The sequence below is a fragment of the Girardinichthys multiradiatus genome, chromosome 18, assembly GCF_021462225.1.
Source record: "Girardinichthys multiradiatus isolate DD_20200921_A chromosome 18, DD_fGirMul_XY1, whole genome shotgun sequence".
In the NCBI taxonomy this organism is placed as follows: Eukaryota; Metazoa; Chordata; class Actinopteri; order Cyprinodontiformes; family Goodeidae; genus Girardinichthys; species Girardinichthys multiradiatus.
This window is the reverse complement of record NC_061810.1, coordinates 22,563,184-22,582,409: the sequence shown is the minus strand read 5'-3', so window position 1 is coordinate 22,582,409 and position 19,226 is coordinate 22,563,184. Positions and strand designations below refer to the sequence as shown.

The 19,226-nt window shown below is 37.3% G+C and overlaps 2 protein-coding genes across 3 annotated transcripts; one reads left to right on the top strand and one right to left on the bottom strand.

The window, feature by feature from the left end:
• The first annotated feature begins 2,098 nt into the window (after positions 1-2,098).
• Positions 2,099-7,596, top strand: LOC124884310 (C-type lectin Cal-like). Of its 2 annotated transcripts, XM_047392156.1 has the most exons (5): positions 2,099-2,376; positions 3,001-3,044; positions 3,335-3,565; positions 5,539-5,904; positions 6,055-7,596. In XM_047392156.1, the coding sequence occupies exons 2-5, from the start codon at positions 3,011-3,013 to the stop codon at positions 6,063-6,065; spliced, it is 642 nt and encodes a 213-aa protein (XP_047248112.1). In that variant the 5' UTR covers positions 2,099-2,376; positions 3,001-3,010; the 3' UTR covers positions 6,066-7,596. The 2 variants fall into 2 exon arrangements, 1 of the variants encoding a protein (XP_047248112.1); XR_007042416.1 differs by lacking the exon at positions 2,099-2,376 and having other exon boundaries at positions 2,513-4,651; positions 5,539-7,596.
• Positions 7,597-8,076: 480 nt separating this feature from the next.
• On the bottom strand, positions 8,077-18,942 carry nlrc3l (NLR family, CARD domain containing 3-like). The gene is made up of 13 exons (XM_047392155.1): positions 18,685-18,942; positions 18,029-18,211; positions 16,130-16,168; positions 14,864-14,956; positions 14,541-14,715; positions 14,157-14,304; positions 13,867-13,959; positions 13,276-13,628; positions 12,199-12,405; positions 11,571-11,746; positions 11,208-11,481; positions 10,899-11,114; positions 8,077-9,480 (listed from the first exon to the last, which is right to left on the bottom strand). Exons 1-13 carry the CDS (start codon positions 18,696-18,698, stop codon positions 9,094-9,096), a joined length of 2,358 nt encoding a protein of 785 aa, XP_047248111.1. The 5' UTR covers positions 18,699-18,942; the 3' UTR covers positions 8,077-9,093.
• Between the last annotated feature and the right edge of the window lie 284 nt (positions 18,943-19,226).

Here is a 19,226-nt window from a genome sequence, read left to right as displayed (position 1 = left end):
AATATAAATAGTTATAAAGTACATCTGCTGACCAAACCAAAAATATGTTGCATTTTTATCAAAGTATATTTGGATTTTTCCTCTGGTCATTTTTCTTCAAGTGGGATGTCCGCCTAGAACAGAATAGAGGTTTGATTTCCTTCTCCCGCTTAATTTCTGTGTGCCTCAGAAAAACAAGAATTTAAAAGATAACTAACACAAGCTGTGCAAAGTTACACCGGTCTAAATAAAATTAACAGTCTTTTCCTTTCAGATGTGTTTAACATTTTCAGTGCCTTGCAAACATATTCACTTTTTCAGATTATATGCGATAGATCAAAACAAAGCAGAACATTTTAATTTAATCTCATTCATCTTTGGAACAGACAAGCACAATGTTGATCAGAATCAGCTTTATTGCCAAGTTTGCTCAGACAAACAAGGAATTTGACTCCGGTACACTTTGCTCTCATTAATAAAGGGTTCACTGATCGGTTTAGAGCTACATTTCTACAAAAGGATTTAAGGATCTTGTCAGAATCATGTCGGCGAAATAGTACTGAAAAATACAAGCAGATGTGTACCTCTGATTGCCACATAGTTAATTATAACACAAGACAATGATTCCAAAACATAAGAACTTTTGGCAAAGAAGAACAAAGAGTCCAGGAGGGGCTGTGACCCAGATCATGGTTTCATCTATTTGGGATTACTTGAGATAGAAGTATTTAAGTTTTACTACACCCACGAAAGATCTGTGGTTCCCAAAAAAAGCCCAGCCTATATGTTCCATCATAAAGCTGTATAGAAATGCATCTTAAATAACCAGTGTTGATAAGCTACTTTTAGGGCAACAAAGTTTGATCAAACCAAATATTTATTGCATTTACATTGTTGGCTCGCTTTATATTGTCAAGATCAACTTTCAGTGATCACAACATTTACCAGTAGGATTGCATGACTTCAAATATTATGCTGCCTTTTTTTGTTATGTAAAACCCAAGATATGCAAGACTGTAATCCTGTGGGTTTGTTACGGCTGGATTTGCTTGTGTGTTTTCTCATTAACTTGATCCCAACAAGTTGACCTTTAAATACCACCTTATGAACTTGTGTTGACACGTTCTTACAATATAGGAGAAAAAAGGCAGGTGGTCTTCCAGAGAAAGAAAACAAAGCGAACCAGATAACAGGTCCTCAAATCTTCTAAAACTAATAAATAAATTAAGTCTATTTAGATGTGGTGCTGCTCAGGGATTCTAATTTCAGTCAACGTTCCTGTTGATCTGTGATGCTGATTCTGTGGAAACTGTGGTAGGTCCAGTTGGGCCCACATACCTCTCTCCAATGACCCTTCCATTTTAAGGCTCCATTTTAAAATCTGAAATATAATGGCCAGGGTATAAAAGGGATTTAGTTAATGAAAACTCAAAAGCCACTGTATGCATTGGTAGGAAATGGTTTATTTATAAAATAGCAATGCTTGGGTAAGAAATGGGGTAACAAATTGTAGAAGGATAAAACTGAGCCATTTCAGACATGATGGTGCATCACAAACAGCACTATTCAAACACAGCCAAGTCCTTTTTGCATGGATGAAAATAACTAGGAGTGAAATTACACAATGATGCTCATTCTGTGAAAAGCAAGAGAAGCAGATAAAGCACAAATTAAAAACAAGAAATAATTTCATTCATTATCCCCAGCCCCAAATTTCAGATTTTATTTTATTTATTTCCACAGTTGGACGTCATATAATCTTTTCTTTTCACCTCCCAGTTACGGTGTGTTGCTCTGTCACATAAAATCTCAATAAAATACACAGATGTTTGGGGTTGTAGAGTTGTCTTGTGTGTACCTTCTCTCATTAAGTCAAAATGATATATATTATTTTATTTATAGGATATTACTGCAGATCTCTTATTTCAAATTATAACAAGCAGCATCTTTCTGACGTGGTCTACAAAGGAAATATTAAAAATGTCAATAAATACGACTGTTAAAAATAGAGTTGTTCTTCAGGCTTCATAGGCTAAAACAGCACATTTTGGTGTACAATACAGCATCAAACACAAACAAGTAAAGCCTTATCTTTTAATGCAGTGAAATATATATTTTTCCTCTTTAAAAACTGATTTGAATATATTTGCTTCTGTTTTTACTGAAAATCTGCATTTAGCTTTGGAATAACCCTGGATCAAAAGAAACAGCCTCATTGATGAGACAGTGGATAGCATTTATGGATTTGAATACATTCCTTTTAGACAGCACTGCATGTGCAAAATAATTCACTCAGTCGAAAAGAGGAAGAGGCAAATATCTCTGAGGTCCAGGCTCATCGTCCTTTCCGCCCTCCTTTCACATTTTGGACACAGAGAGCAAATTCTCAGCGAGCAGGTAAGTTTATAAAAGAACTACAGAACGTTAAACTTATCAGACTTACTTAAAATAATCTTAAAGAACTGCACTAAAAACTATTTCCTATACCATCAGAGAGAAAACAACACCCAACACAAAATAAATGTGAGCATTTAGCTTTATTTGGAATTCACGTCTTAATGCAATTGAAAATATTATCTATTAAATGTCAAACTTCTACCAATAGTGCAAATAAATACAATCATGTTCAATCAATTAGAGAATGCTTTGAGACTCGTTTGTCATAATAAAAGTACCTTTTGAAAATAACAACCTTTAAGCAGGTATTAAACATACTTTTTATTAAGCCTACATTTCTGTATTAAGAAGTTTTTTTAATGGTCTGATGTACCAACTGTAAATGTAAGTGGAAGATCATCATATTTACCAAAAAATAAAGGCTTGCAAACATCAGTCAATGTGTAATTAATCTATTTCCCTTAATGACAGGAGTTAGTGAAACACATTTACCTTTCAATGATATTCTAATTAATTAGATGGGTCTGTTTATGTAAGGGGTTTTTCCCTCTGTAATGTTACAACACATCCATGCATTAGTTGACAGTTAATCTTCCCATTTATTTTTCTTTTGTCTTCCAAAAGATGACACGTCATGGCACATTGGATTTATCTATTACAACTGCTGGGTATGTTGCTACATATATGCTTTGGTTTATTGTATGTGATTTTTAATTTCAAAGTTTGATCCTTTTTTCTAAATTCCTGTCTATGTTATTTTCTGCTCCATTTGGAAAAAAAAAAAAGCAACAATGAAAAGAAATTATCCAGAAATGCCACTGTTGTTTTTTATTGTACATTTCTTTGTTGATTTTTCTTTAAGTATTCGTTTTTACATTATTTGAACAATTTACAGTTTGATAAGGAACTGAATGTGAAAAGAAATAACTAACATCTGACTGTATGTTTCTACTTTTAGCAACCTTCCAGATGCTAGTTTCTTCAACAAAGAATGATTTAAAAATTGGGCCCCTTAACACATGCCCTAATAAATGGATCATCACATGTGTAAATGCCAAGGCTATTTTGACATGCTTTATGGATAAGAACAAAATCAAACTGAAAGTCAAGGAGCTGCCATGGAACTGTGCTGATGAAGATGCCAGGACATACCTTAATATTACATTCAACAATATAAATAAAGAAATTGGTATGTTCTACAAGCTACAGCTGTATTTTGCTATCTCTGAACTACAGCTGAAACCAGGTGTTTACATACTCTGTATACACAGAAAATTTTTTCTCCTCACTGTCTGACATCAGATCAGTCCAGACTTTTCCTGTTTTAGATAAATTAGGATTACCCATTTTTTTTCTAATTCTGTTTGATAAAATGGCCGCATAGTTATTCTAGAGAATATGTCTCCTAAAATATATCCACACTTGTGGCAACATTTCAAACACACTGCTTCCTTGTGTGGCATCATTAGAAAATTTAGAGGAATCAGAAAGAGAACTGTGGACCTTCACCAGTCTGGTTCTGCCTTGGCTCCAATCAGATGCCCAAATGAGCCACGTTCATCTGCTCAAACAAGTATACTCAAATAAAAACAGCAGGGGAAACGTATTGTTCTGGACGTTATATTCAAAAATTTATGTTAGCATGTTTTGACTTTTTGGGCTATTCTGTGGATTTCTTTAAAGAATACTATGCTCAATCAGTTTTATTGTACGTTTATACCATAAAATTAAAGAAGTGTAAAGGAGTTTTAACAGTTTCTGCTGACATTGTCCTTTTCTATCTGGTTACAACTGTATCTCTAGATGTCAATATAAAAAGTAGAAAAGTCGCAAACAGTTAAATGATAAATACTTAAATTCTTAGCATCAAAATTGCTTATTTTTCATGACAAACTACTCTGATATTTACACCTAAAACAGTGAAGATATGATTAGAATGAATAATGTGACTGATACTGATTTTCTTTACAAGAATTACAGGATCTAGATCTGTCTCAGAAATTCACTTTGTGCAAAAAATGTCAACAGAAGGGAGGTCCTTCGCAGACTAACAGCAACAATCAGGACTGTAAAGAAAAGTAATTGTTTTTTTTTGTAACCTAATTTTTTACATGTTTTTAATGAGCATGTTTCTGTCATTTAATGTACAACACATTTTTCTTTCCTTGGTTACTACTCAGTGTGAAAATGTCAGACCTTTCAGCTGCTTCAGAAGTAGTTGTACAATGTAACGGCAATAATGAGCTACAAGTCATTGGTGTGGATCATGAAACAGGTAGGCTGTTTTATGCAACATATTAGTCCTGCAACTATAACATCAGTATTTCACCCACTCAATTAATACTTTGCTGAACACCTTTTGCTACAATTACAGCTCCAAGTCATTAGGTACATTAGGTCTCTACCAGTATTGCACATCTAAAGGCTGAATGTCTGTCTGCTTGTTCTTTGCAAATAGCTCATGCTCAGTCAGATTAGATGGACAGTATCTTTAAAAAGCTATTTATGCCAGATTTTCATTTGTATCAGGTCTGGACTTTCAGTGGGTCACGCTACTATTATGTTTTGAAACTTCTTTCCAGTATTACAATGTATTTAGTTCCATCAACTCTGAGATATTTCCCTGTTTGCTGAAAAAAAGCTTACGAAAAAAGCATACCTGTAGCATGATGCTTTCATCCAGTCTTTTGCATGTAGACTAAAATTTGGTTTCATCTGACTGGAGCACCTTCTTCCACATGTTTGCTCTGTCTCCTACATGGCTTTTGCCAATTTACAAATTGGACTTCGTATAGATTTCTTTCAAAGATGTCTTTCTTCTTGCCAGTCTTTCATATATGCCAGATTTGTAGAGCACAAAGCTAATAACTACCCTGTCAACAGATTACCTGAGCTGTGGATCAGCTTCTCCAGATTTACTATGGCCCTCTTGGCTGCTTCTCTGATTAATGTTCTTCTTGCCCAACTTATCAGTTTAGTCAGATAGTCACATCTTGGTAGGTTTGTCGTTCTGCTTAACATTTTCCATTTATGGAACGCTTTCGATTTTTAAGCTGTTGTTCAGTTGATAGAATAAAAAGAAATACACAATTATCGGGGACATCAATGAAACAAGATACACATAAAAAGGAAATGTTTTGTTTTTGTTTGTTTTCCTCAAAGACAACCCTCTGATGTTTCACAATGAAAGTAAAAGTTGGATAAAAGCCTTGCAGCACTGCCACAATTTCAATTCCACTCTGGCTCAAATCAACAACCTGACATTGGAAGTGGAGGTGACGAGTTTTCTAGAAGAAAAGACAGAATATCAGAACGGGGTCTGGATCGGATTGGAACGGTCCATCTTTGGCACCGACATAGAGTGGAAGTGGATATCAGGGATTAGTGATGTATACCTCACATGGAACAGCAGCTTTCCAGTTGACCCCCTGAACAACCACTGTGGAAAGATTATCTGGCTTAAAGAGTCACAAAATATCCAGCTGCTGGATGGCAACTGCCATGAAAAACTACCTTTTATCTGCCAAGGTAAGCTGTGCATGTATTTGAGTTCAGTCAGCCATGAGGCGATATCAAACTGTTTTGTAATGAAAGGTCTTCCTAATTTGATGTCTACAGTTATTTTCTAACAATAAGAAGTATGATAATCATGCTCTCTATTGTCTCTCAATTCCTCAGGTGTAAAGTAAACACCGTGTGGCGCTAGAAAACGACACTATACATCGATTGTCTTCGTTTTTCTTACCAAAGGAATTTTAATAACTAATGTTTTTCTCCCTTTTCAATTGCCATTTCTGATGGCTATTTTCTAGTCTTCTGAAAGACACTTTAATTTACATAAATAAATCACCAAACTTCAGAAGCTCTGTTTTATTTTTTTATATGTTATAATTTTATCTACTTTTAATCATATTTCAAGTATGTGTAATTTTTTTGGGTACTATTGCATATTTCATTTTTAATCTGTTTTTTTACTATTCTGTATTCTATTTCGTTTGATTCTTTGTTATGGTTTATTCTTCTTCTATTTGTCTAGAGCTTAAATAAATGATCTGACATTCATTTGTTCATGTTTTGCGAAGTTGAAACCGAATATTTTCTTACACTGTATAAAAAGACATTCTTTTCCCCCGTCGGATGTTCAAACAGAACAAACTTGTCCTGTTTTCAAGATTGCCATTTTTTTTTTTTTGCTAAATGATCAAATAATAAGGGAGAAATTTGTGTTATGACCTTCTTCAAATTCAGACGTTTAGAGCAAAATGACACCTTTAAACAATTTGGGATAGCCCTGATAATGTCATGGTATTGTTAGCTTCTGCTAGGTTATTTCACAACATTTGAGTTAAATGGCGACATGTGGATGTTTTTTATGGCAACAAAATGCTTCCTTGTGTGACTTCATAAAAAAACCAGAAGGACCCAGGTTAGATATCAGGAAGAGAATTGTGAACCTCTACAGCTCTGTTTCATCCTCGCGTTGACTCGTTGTCCATTTAGAAGACTCATTGGTGCCCAAGCTTAGTTGTGGCTGAAGTATTGATATGCTGCTTCAATATTTCTACTTAATGCTCTTTCCTCACGGTGACATCTAAAATGTGAGGTGGTCCAGTCCCTCCGGCAGTAGAGCACGCCCAAAACATGACGCGGCCATTTGTACTTTACTTCACGGTTGGGATATTCTGCTTGTAAGCCTCCCCTTTTATCCTCAAAATGTAACAATGATTAATATGGCCTAGCACATCAAGTTTAGCTCCATCAGACCACACGACATTTCTCCAGAATGAAGGTATTTCTCTCTGAATACATTTTCACAAACTGTAATCTGGATTTTTATGTTGATTAGGAGTAATGGCTTCTTCCTCTGAGTTGCCTCTCAGCCTATGAAGAGACATATTTCACTGTATATAATGACTTTCTCCTACCAGCTGTAGCCAGCATCTATACAAGTTCTGTTTGTTTTAAACACATTTATATCTGTGGCACAGAATCCATGACCATGGCACCTTCAGGGAGACGTGAGGGAGTCCACAATTCCTCTTGCGGATACCTTGGCTTATTTAACCGTATTTTCTATGATGTCACACAAGGAAGCAGTTTCTTTGAGATGCTGCTTTAAAATACACCCACAGGTGTGCCTTCATTTAACTTGGATGTTGTCAATTAACCAACCAGACAAAGTTACAAAGTTATGGCAACATCATCTGAGCGTTCTCAAATTGTTCAAAGGCAGAGGAACTTTAGAACATGTACATTTTTGATTTTGAAGTAACAATTCTCTAAAATAATTGTCTCAATTTGAAATTTTGCAAATAGAAATAATTCTGGGAATCTCAAAGAAGCTCTCACAGTAACAATAAATTTTTTAATACACTGTATGTGAACATGTGGCATCAGTTCTACATTTTATGTAAAAATCAGAATTGCTTAAAAGTTAATTGTATTTACTTAGTTTAGTGTTTTCTGGTGTTACTCTTGAATTCTTGTTGCATTGCTTTTAACCTCAGTAAATCACTAGTTTACTATAAATAAAATCTGATTGATTCCTTTCGACTACTCATTATTGCAGGACCTCATCATCTAAGTTTGTTCGGTTCAGATCTTTTGTTCTCATTTGAGAAAACCTAACCTGCTCTTTTCAACACGACTTATTGATTCAGATGTACCAGACCAGACAGGCAGGAGGAACACACCCTAAAATACGCAATATGTCTTTATAGAAGTATTTTTTCCATTGTAACTCAACAAAAAGCTAAAAATAGGGCAAAAAAACACACAAAACAAATCTAAAACTGCTGATACAAAATGTATGTCGTACTGATGAACACAAGGGCTGAACATATGCAGTTTCTGAACTCTGCACACAAGTAAAAGCTGAACAAAATATATAAAAAAGAATAATTTGATATTTATCCATGTTTAAACTTTAGAAAAACATAGGGAAGAAGACCAAAAAACAATGCTGGGAGTTCTGTTATTTGTGAATACTTTCTCACACGGTTACCAACTTTTGTTAGTTTAGATGTGTAGCTTTGGTCAAAAGTCCAAATGATGGAGCCTGCAAATGAGCCATGGCTGCAAGTCCTATTTATGTTGCAATGGATGCATTATTTGACATGTTTCATATTATGTATTCTGCCAGGCAATACAGAACTGAAATGTTAGGAATTGAAACCAAAAATCTACATGATGTTAAATTGACCCTCATGTGGACACTCAAAATGAACTTCCATGATCGGTACGGTCCTCGGTTGACAAGTCCTTAGTATGCTTAGAGGAACTTGTAAATATTGTGTTTGGATTTTATCAGCGCTAATCAACCATCGGGAGAAAAGCCCAATTTTCTACGATCTGCAAACACTCAAAGGTTTGTTCAGTTTGTATCTGTCCCATCTATATCCAGTGCTTTAGTCACAGTGTAATTTCACTCAGTGTGCAGGAAACCTTTTATAAAGATGTTGATAAAAATGATTTGAAATAAATATGTTAGCACCAGACTGAAATGAAAAATGGCAACAATTAGACAAAAAAGCAGGTGCTCTGAGTAGGTTTTTTTATGCAGTTAGGTGCACCTGAAGAACTTCAGTATTTTTGTTTCATGCCAACAAAAACAAGAAGTGCTTTAATTTTTGCCATCAATGTCATTGTCCTTAATTTCCAACATCCTGTTTTTATATAATTTCTTATTGAAATCAAATTATATGTGTTACTCTCAGCTCAGTCATCTTCCTGGGTCATCTCTCTAAGGCACTCATGCAAGTTCATCACCCTATCTTCAGGAGCGGTCTGGGCGGACTGCTCGAGCAGCTGCTGCACCTCAGCCAGTCCCTCCACCTTTGGGGTGTTGTGTGAATACAGGAAGCCTCTGAGCAGGCTGTAGTGGCAGTGTGGGGAAAGCAAGCCACACAGGTAACGTAGGAACATGTCATAGCGTCCCAGCTGGGAGCTCAGCGTCCGATCCACAGCGCACTGCACAAGGCCTGCAGCTGATTTGCTGTTGTTTCTGGATGAGAGGAACTTGGGCATCTGCCAGAAGCCAGTATCCAGAACGTTCCTAGATTCAATGTAGAACATCAAGAAGATGTAGAGAGCAGCCATGAACTCCTAAAGGAGAGAAAAAGGAGAGATTGGTTAGGAGTGTTTTTTTATGCAAGAAGTTACGTCTAGCTGCAGTTTTCACAAATGTCATAGCTGGCCTTAATGTCACATCGCCTCCCTTTCCCTCAGGTGGCAGCGCCACCTTTTTGGGGAAAGCAGATACTGCAATTTGTTTGGGAGTTAAAGCAATCTCTGGGCTATTTGTTGCAATAAAAGGGTAAAATATGCAAAGAGATGTGTTTTGTTGGCTTTAAGGGACTGAAATATAATGGCAGAAAAGACAAACATTTAAACGACATCTTTGGGAAGATTTTATAGAAAAAGGGGTCAAAGTCACCAGAGCCTGCATCCACTGAAGAAGATAGACAACCCCAGCAAGAAGAATGAGGCTTTCTACCTGGACTACCTAGAGGTTCCAGGTGGTCTACTATGACCTAATATTCTGAATCTAAATTAAAAAAAATTATTTACAATTTTTGAGGATTTTTGATCCGTGCAGAGAGCAAGTTTGCTCCGGAGGAGGTGGCAAGCGGAAGGAGAAAATATCTGTGCAAATCTGAGCGCGTAAACGAAGATTTCAGAGAGAACAGAATATATTTGAAAGAAATCAGGGCCAGCTTTTAACAAAGATTCTCAGAGTCCTCTCAGAGAGCTCCTATCTAAGCCACAGCAGTGATTCAGTTCGCTGCTGAGAGCGACTCTAATCAATGACAGAACAAAACTTCCTATCTTAGTGAGGAGGTGTGGTTGAAACCGTTGCTAGGTGTGACGCTGTCTGAAATCCTGCTCTTAAATTGAAAATATGTGCTCTTGAATTTTGGTAGTAGATTTCCCCCACAGTTTGAGTGCATTAATTTCCGCTGATTTTAGGCATACTGCACATGAGCCAAGGCTTCAACGTGAGAAATATTCTAATTGTACCCGTCTGCACGACAAGGGAGGCCGGGACATTTTCAAACCATGACACTCTGGAACCTGTTTCTAAATTGTGCCATTTTTAGAGAAAACGTGCGCCGCTGTCATCTAGACAAACAGTAGAAAGGCAACTAAACCTTTCCATATTTACCTAAGAATTAAATGAGCTGCATCAAAAATAACCTTCCTCTTGACACCTGAGAGTGCCTCCCAAAGCCTTGGTATACTTGCATGAAATCTAGTTGTTTTAATCAAGATTATATTTAAAACAATTCCTATTTCAGACCAATCTTCCAATATTTTACCTACTAGATTTCTTCCCACAAATCCCAGTTAATTCTCATGGAAAGTTTTCAACTTTGAGAACTGTTTCAACTTCACAATACTAATCAAGGGTAAACTGACACACTGACTGGTGCGTCAGTCAGCAACAATTTACAATGTAAGGCGGTAAATTGCTGCTGAATCATTAGTTACGCAGTATATACAGACAAGATAGGGTGTTTTACCTGAATGGTGAAGTGAGAGAAGCAGAACGTCCTTCTACCAGAGAAGGCTGCAGGATTGAGCTCAGTGCACAAGCCTGAGAATATCACCACCTCGGTCAGCTGCAGATCAACCTCCTTCAAATCCTCTTCAATGAATACGCAGGTGTTCATCTCCAGCATCTTGAAGGCCATCTTCCCCAACCTCGTCAGCAACTGCTTCTCTGTGTCGGTCCATCTCTACATGAAAACAGGGCAGAAAAAGGACATTACAAACTCTAATAATGAAAGCAAGACTGTAAGAGACAGCATTTATACACAGGTGTACAATACCAGCTCATTGTCTTTCTTTTTGTAGTAGAACCTTAGCCTCCGATTGGTCTGAATGATCATATAGTGGATAAGAAACGGTGTCAGTCTGGGATGATTGGCCCCATAGCCCTGATACTGGAAGCTGCCGCTGAATAATTTGGCCACCATCCAGCAGAAAAACGGATGGCGGGCAAGAATCCGAATCATCGGCACATGCTTGTAATGTCTCACAATGTTTGTCGCCAGATTGGCATCAGGAAAGCGTTTGGTCAGATACTCGTCTTTCATCTCATCACTGTAGAAGATAGAGAAAAGGGTCAAGAAGGAGCCAACAAGTAGACGCAAAGCGGGGTTTTCATTTGACAAATAAAAGAAACAACCCACGTAAAACCCTGCAGCTCAGTGACGGCATCTATAAACTCAGACGGTATCTGTGAGACCGCTGCTCGCCTTCCCAGGATCCAGACGCACGCACCACGAAGCAAGGTCCCTCGGATGATGTTAACAACCAGGGCATCTATAGGTGCTTTGGTTTGGTTGTCATTTATCACCGGAGTGTTCTGCAGGTATGAAAAAAACTTTCAAACGTTTCAAACAATCTCCAGATTTCAAATTGTAATCCACTCAATTTTAATTTCCATAAGTAAATCTTTGAAAACCTTCAAATCATAACATAAAAAATTTTATTTACACCAGAACAATTATTGTTATTTAAATGGGGTTTTTTCTAGATTATTTTTGAACGTTACCAGGGATTAAATTCAGAAAGTGAAAATCACAGATTCACTACTATTTATATGGCCTTAACAACTCGCTCAGCCGTGAGGAAGACTGCTAACTTGACATTTTCTGAGAACCAGGTTTGTTTCTTCATTTGCTGTAAGCAATTATCATAACATTTAACAGAAAAAACACTTATCATAAATCTAGTTTTTGAAATACAAACATAATTATTGTAATAAATGTTTTGTTGATTTATGGAGATGCTCCCATATGTGTGCAGATGTAATACCTGCCAGTCCAGAGTCTCCTGGTAGCAATCAAAACAATCCATTATGATGAGAAATCTGGAGTTTTCTTCCTCCAGCAACTTAAGATCATTCAAAGGAGCGTGGTAATATTTCATTACGGCAGCCATGGACATTTCCTCTTGAGGATTGTTTCTATTGCGCAAATAATGCAAACCTTGGAACGAAAGTTTGATGATGTACTGCAGATCCTGAGGAGACATTATCAGAACCAAAAATGAGCTTAATTTCCAAAAAAAAAAAAAAAAAAGAAATCGACAAACAATCAAACAAAAAAAAAAAAACATTTTTCAGAGTTATTTACAAGAAAAGAAACTACATATGTGGTTTGGTTAATTAATATATAATTTTAAGCAAATGCACACTAATAGAATAGAAAACAAACGATGCACACTGCTACAGAGAGGAATGAAGGACAACAGAAATAAAAAAGGTTATTCACAAGCAAAGTTAAGAAAATGTTCAGATATTAGCAGATATTAGCAGTGAATTTCAGTGGATCACCTCAAACCAAGTAGATATTCTGTTGAAATTAAATAGAAAATGTGACGCCTCTTTGCGGGAAATTGAAAGCAGGACAACAATGGCTTTTCCTTGCAATTCTTCAATTAAGAAGATGGATGTAGCCTTAAACATAGAGCTAGTATAATGGAATAACTTAGATCAAATCATATTGTGTTATAATGGCCCAGTCAAAGTTCAGAACTTACTCCAATTGACAACTGAGAGCATGACTTGAAAATTGATGCTCACAGACACCCAACACCACATCTGTCTGAGCACGAGTTGCAAAGAAGAATGGTCAAATATTTCAGTCCCTGGATGTGCAAAGCTGGTAAAGACGTACTAAAAAGACTTGTAGCTGTAACTGCAGCGAATGGCGGTTCTACAAAGTACTGAGTCAGGGGGCTGAATACAAGGGAATAAAAGGGTAAAACAAAATGGTAAAAACCATGTATGTTGTCTTTCTATTTTACATTTATACACCACTTTCTGTTGGTCTATCACCAACAAATTCCAGCATCTGTTCTAATTAAAAGAGTGTTTGTGTTGATTCTCACCCTATTGGCATGCTGCTGTGCCCAGTCTAGTGAGAACTTTGCCACGGAGACAGACATCCCGGATCCTGGAACCCCCATGGTCACTACTGTCCTCACCGGTGAGCCGTCTTCTTTCTGTAGTCGGAACAGGTTGTTCAAGGCAACAAACGTGTCCTCGCTAGGGACTTGGAGGGGTGTCAGGGGTTGTGCTAAGATCTCATGAGTGGGGTCAACTCCTCCAAAACCACAGGTGGAAATCTGAGGCTCCACGTAGACCTCATTCAGGAGTTTTTGCTTTCCGGCTCGAGCCACCCCCTCGTGGAGGACTTGGCATTTTCGGAATAAAGTGCTTCTCAGGTAAAAATGAAAAATTGCTGTTGGTGGAGAAAACAGAAGCAAATTTAAAAAATGATGCGTGCTAAATTTGGATCCTAAATTAAGCTCAGTCCTTTCCCAGCACCTCCTGCAACTTCAGACCTAGACCTCACTAAAAAAAACACTGGATGCTCGGTTATAAATGGGATAAATCTGGCATATTTTAAAGGGCTGCTTGCAATATAATTGGTGTACTGTGATCTTTCTTCAAAAAGAATCAATCAGGCACTGTCTCACCTTTCTGGCACGTTTGCTTCAGTTCTTCTGCCTCCTCCTTCTTGTCCATGCTTTCAAGCGTGCTTATGGTTTTTGACAGGGCTTTATCCAGACCTGAACAACACACCATGCATGCAAAATCAGATGAGTGAGCAGGTGATGGGCGCTACATGTATCTATCCATGTCTGTAAATAAGTGCATGCTATTGCCAATGACATTACAACTACAGCAGCAGCTAAATAAATTAAAAATCTGCTTCATTCCCAGTTTTGAGCTCCACCTGTCCCACATCATGGCAGTATTTTCTTACCATAAAGCTCAATGACTTTGTCCACAAAGTCAAGAAGATCTCCGTCCATGACTTGCTGCAGGAGGTTAATGGGCTCCCATTTGTTAAACCACATCTTAAACTTGAACAGCTCCTGACTGCTGAGCCGGGTTAGAACATTCTGGATGGTCTTCAGACAGAGAAGGAACAGATGTTAACATGTCGCCTATAACAAGGAGCACATCTGTATTTCTTTAGGATAAATACATGTTCTCTAATTTAACTCGTCACTGGAAAGAAATAATAATTTAAAAAAAAGAGGACAGCTAATAAAAAGATTTTAGGGAAGGTGTAAATTATTTCAAATGCTCATCTCAACAACTGATGGTAATGTTTGGTGGTAAAAACTGATTAAATTGCACAAACTTTGAATATATGAGGCAGATCCAGTTCTGGGTCCAGTCTTCCTGGCTGGCTGTTTTCATCAGACTGAGTCAAACCTTCCATTTCAAGGGGCTCAGGAGGTTCTGGAGAACATGTTACCAACATTTCATCCTCATCCTCCAGTTCATCTTCTGTCATATCTTCTATATCTGAAGAGCTGAGAGAGAAAAGCTGTTTTAGACCTTTTTGGTTATTTACGTGAAATAGAAATACGTTTATTTTGATAAATAGATCAACAGTCAAGCTATAGAAAACTCCACATTTGACCCATCTGTATAACAGTTATAAGTTTGTGTTTTCTTCACCCTGTTTCAATGACCATCGCGCCTGGTGGTTTGGTCTGCTCCGTGGTTTCAGTGCAGAGAGTCTCTGTATACTGGGACGGCATCATCTGAGGCCTGCAAAATATTTCTCTGATTAAAACAAAACCTGAAGAAGGTTTCAAAATCAGGTTAGTTGCCTCAAATGCTTCTTGTCTATTGAAGGTTCCAGCTTCACTCGGCACAGAACCGGTTGTGTTTTCATTGACCCACTGACAGCTGGAGCTATGGCTTGAAGCCCCGCCTCCAGCCGTCAGTGTAGTGCGTTGTGCCTCTATTACCGTTGCTGTGTGACATTGTTAATCTGTGTGAAACGATAAAAAAATATAAAATAAAAACATAAACAAAATGCTAATAATGTTTGCATTATTGTATGCGAGTCTTATGTTTTTTTTTCACATATATAATACTACACTAGGATGATTATCTGAAATACAGCCTAGCCAGAACTTCTAAAATAAGGCTACGTGGTTCTGATGTGAAGGGGGTGTGGCAAGAAGTTTTGGGCTTTATGAGGACGTTTTTGTCTCATCCATGGCAATAATGAGGACAAGGACTTTAAAGCGCTAAACCGCGGATTTTGACGGCGATGAAGTTAGTTTTATTTATTTTTTTAACCTTTATTTAAACAGGTACGTTATTAAGAACAGATTCTTATTTACAATAATGACCTGGCGGGAAGGGAGAAACACGAGTAAACTGGATATTCATGCTCCGTGGATTCAGCGGGGTCTCACCTCCTGTTTGAACCCATGCAGGCAGTCTGATTACGGGCAGCTGCTCTCTGCCTGGTCCCTCCTGCTGCAGACGTGGGTTCGCTTCAGGACCATCAATACATTTCCAAACCAAACACGCTGTTTCGTGATTTTTGCGTGTTTTGGGGGAAAATTAACAGCTGATTTTATGTGTGATCAACTGGTTTAGGACGTTAATAAAATTCAGAAAGCTAATGTGTCATTTTTCTTTTCTTTTCTTCGGGCATGGTTTATGATTTGTAAATAGTAAAATTATATTTGGATTTGACCCGTTCCAGCCATTGTGGTCCTTAATATTATTGTTGTCGCTCTTGAGTGTTAACTTTTTCCCTGCACTACCAAAAACCTTCTCATTTCTCCTGGTCCCATGACCAATCAGTGAACAGCAGTCTGTTTACGTCACATGTAGTTTCTACTCAGCCACGGTCAGACCTGCTGTGTAGGTTTTAAAAAAAAGCAGGTACCGGGTAGAAAAACAGATAATGGAAATGCTCACAAAATGGGCTGAGTGGAGTGGAGCTGGTCCACGTAGAGCCTGTGGAAAAGGGACAAAAAAATCAGGGATTTAAGAAACAGAAAAGGCCTCCAGTGACAGGAACTGTTCATTGTCTGAAGTATGCCAGGTTTTCAACTGAGAAATATTTAGAAAAAACCTTGTTAAAATGATAACATCTTCTTACTCAAACTTAAGAAATGGGAACAAATTGTGCGTTTGTAACAGGCTGCTGGTAACAAAGTAGCGACAGTTGTATGCAGAAAAAGGTTACAGGTCATTTCACTCTTTCACCAATTCATAACAACCCCACCCCTCCAACTTCTATGTTGCAACCGTAAACAAACTATTTCTTATCCTTGTATGTCTTTACTTTAGACTAGACTTTAGTAGCTCGGGTTATTTTTCCTGGTATTTTTATTCATTATGGTTTTAAACAATAAAAAATAAAAAAAAGTTAACTCTGATAAAATATGACAGATCAGGACCCCCGGTCAAACCAAAATGGCCTTCTGTTACTAGCTAACACTTCCCACCTAATACTGGATTGTGTAATTGTGTAAACTAAGGAATATAAAATTGAAATCATTAGCTGTCAAAGCAGCCTAGATCGACGGGCCCAAATACAGATCAGACCCAAACTCACTGCATATTAGGTGTAATATAAGATACTCAGAAAATAATATGCAATAAAATGTATTCATATGCAAGATTTGAGCATTTTTATGATTATTTATCTCAAATTTTTAAAAATGTTTAACAACTGAAAAAATGTTTTTTTACATGGTACAAAATGTAAAAAGGTGGGGTTAAAATGTTAAAGAATGGGAATAAAGGGAGCGCACGATTTTGCAACATAGTGAATTGACCCAGACTGAAAGAGGAATGACTCAAGACAGAATTGTAAGCAGATTTAAAGAAATTAAGACATTTTAATGCCAAAAACTCAACATTAAACATTATGCTGAAAATCCTCAAAACATCACAAAAAAAGTCCAATCCACAAAGAAATTACTACTATAATACCACTTGTCAAGTGCAGGTATTTAACTTTACTAGATCATAACACAATATATAAATGTTTGGAGGTTTCAACTTTGGTTATTGTTAAGTTTCAGCATTTCTTTGTTTAGACAGGGTCAAGCATTTATTTTGAAAAAAGTATGAAAGACATTTTAAGACTTTATTCACCAATCAAGAATAACATTATGACCACTCGCTAATAAAGGGGAATAGCACTGATTATCTCTTGTACTTGGCACCCAGAGGCAGGAAAAACGGACAAGTACGATTATCTAAGTGAGTTTGGTAAGGGCCGAACTGTGAGGGCTCAACAACTGGGTCAGAGTGGGTCTTCCCAGCCTTCAGGAATCAGTATCCATCTTAAGCAATCAATGAAAGGAACAGTTCTGTTAGTGGTGATAGGGTTATAGGTGGCCAAGGCTCACTGATGCACATGGGAAGTGCATCCACATGAGTGTATGTGACATCAGCTAAACTATCAACTCTGATTCATGGAGGCCTCAGTTTACAGCTTAAAGGACTTCTCCAGCTGTCTAGTGGAGCCCATGGCTCTCCAGGTTGGGTTGTTCTAGCAGCAAAGGGAGGACCACAACACCATCAGCTATGTAAGTCATAATGTTATGATACACCTGATTGGTTTACAAGATTTACTTTAAAAGCATTAGCCGTCAAAAGAATTAGGAATGGTGTGTGTTGGCATTTGTAAAAATGAACTATATGAACTAACATTGAACTATAACCTGGCACCAGCCTATTCCCACATTAAACCAGCCTGAACACACAGCAAAGCGAAGGACAGGAAAGACATAATGTGAATCTCATGCACTAAAATGCTAAGACAAACAGGTTGGGACAAAGCTTTAATATGCTGAAAATTACCCAACAACTGGAATAACGAGAGGATCTGGTGGTGCTAAAAACACCATTTCACCTCCTCCTCCTTCCTCCTCATAGTCCTCCTTCTCCCCCATCTCATCACTGTCGCTCTTCATCGAACCATAACTGGAGGGGGGTTTCTTGTACTTCTCCTCCTCTTCCACATCGCTTCCTGCTGCTTGGTTGCTTCAGACATTAAAAAGAAAAACCTTACTATCAAGTATTACTCACAGGTGGGCTTTATTCGCTCTATTTACTTGAGCTGGATACATTAGATTTCATTTAGGTGTAACAGAGTAAAGGAGGGGGAATAAAAATGTACGCCACACGTTTCAGATTTTTTGTCAAAAACCATAAATCACTGGTGCCATAATAATGGCAAAATGTACAAAAGAGAATACTTTTACAAAGTAAAGCACTGTAATCAATGCATTAACATCCATGCAACAAGATTAACACCAATTATTAATTAAAAAACTGTCAAGAATAATCAAGTACTTGAGGCCAAATCAGACCAAATTAAAAATACTGATTAGCAAAACAAAAACAATGGCGCTATGCTGGTGCTTATAGAAGGAACTACATTACATGTCGGAAATCTATGCAGAAAAAATAAAAACGAGCTCAATCATTTGTTTGATATCAAGAAGATAACATACTTTTCTGAGGCCATGCTTCTTGGTTAGGAAAAAAAAAAAAAAAACTATTCAGACGGAGACTTCAAGACGAATCGAAAACGAAACTGTCTTCGCCTGGTTAGCTTCCTTCACATCCAGGAAACCTCTCTGCCTTAGTTAAATTACCACCGAGCAGCGCTACCGTGGCCCTATTAAATAATAAAAACACAACAGGTTGAAAGTAAAAAAAAAACCTGTCAAATACCAGGATTCTCTCCAACTTTTACTTGCTCATATTCCCTTGTCACCTGAAGAATAACTTCCGCCGCTTACTTTTCAAAATAAAAGCATCGCTTTTACAATCATATTAAAGCTGCGCCCGTTTTGCTTTTTTTTCTCTCATCTTATTCGTGTATGAAGTTTATATCAACTTGGTAGAGTTTGGCTTTTTGAGTTTAGTTTAAAATACTCTGCATCTTTAAGTTGGCATTTCTCGCTATTCTGAGAATTCCACAATTATTTTGTCATTAATGTTAGAATTAATGACATTGCAATATAAAATATATTAATAATACAACACCAGA

What these genes read in the sequence shown, in the direction of transcription:
- nlrc3l (XM_047392155.1), bottom strand. An exon ending in ATCTGCCTCATATATTCAAA is followed by an intron (nt 14,305 to 14,540) that starts GTTTGTGCAATT and finishes CTCTGTCTGAAG; the next exon opens with ACCATCCAGAATGTTCTAAC. An exon ending in GAAGCAAACGTGCCAGAAAG is followed by an intron (nt 13,629 to 13,866) that starts GTGAGACAGTGC and finishes CTCCACCAACAG; the next exon opens with CAATTTTTCATTTTTACCTG.
- LOC124884310 (XM_047392156.1), top strand. Translation starts at nt 3,011, where the DNA reads ATGGCACATTGGATTTATCTATTACAACTGCTGG. An exon ending in TTATCTATTACAACTGCTGG is followed by an intron (nt 3,045 to 3,334) that starts GTATGTTGCTAC and finishes TTCTACTTTTAG; the next exon opens with CAACCTTCCAGATGCTAGTT. An exon ending in CAATATAAATAAAGAAATTG is followed by an intron (nt 3,566 to 5,538) that starts GTATGTTCTACA and finishes TTTTCCTCAAAG; the next exon opens with ACAACCCTCTGATGTTTCAC.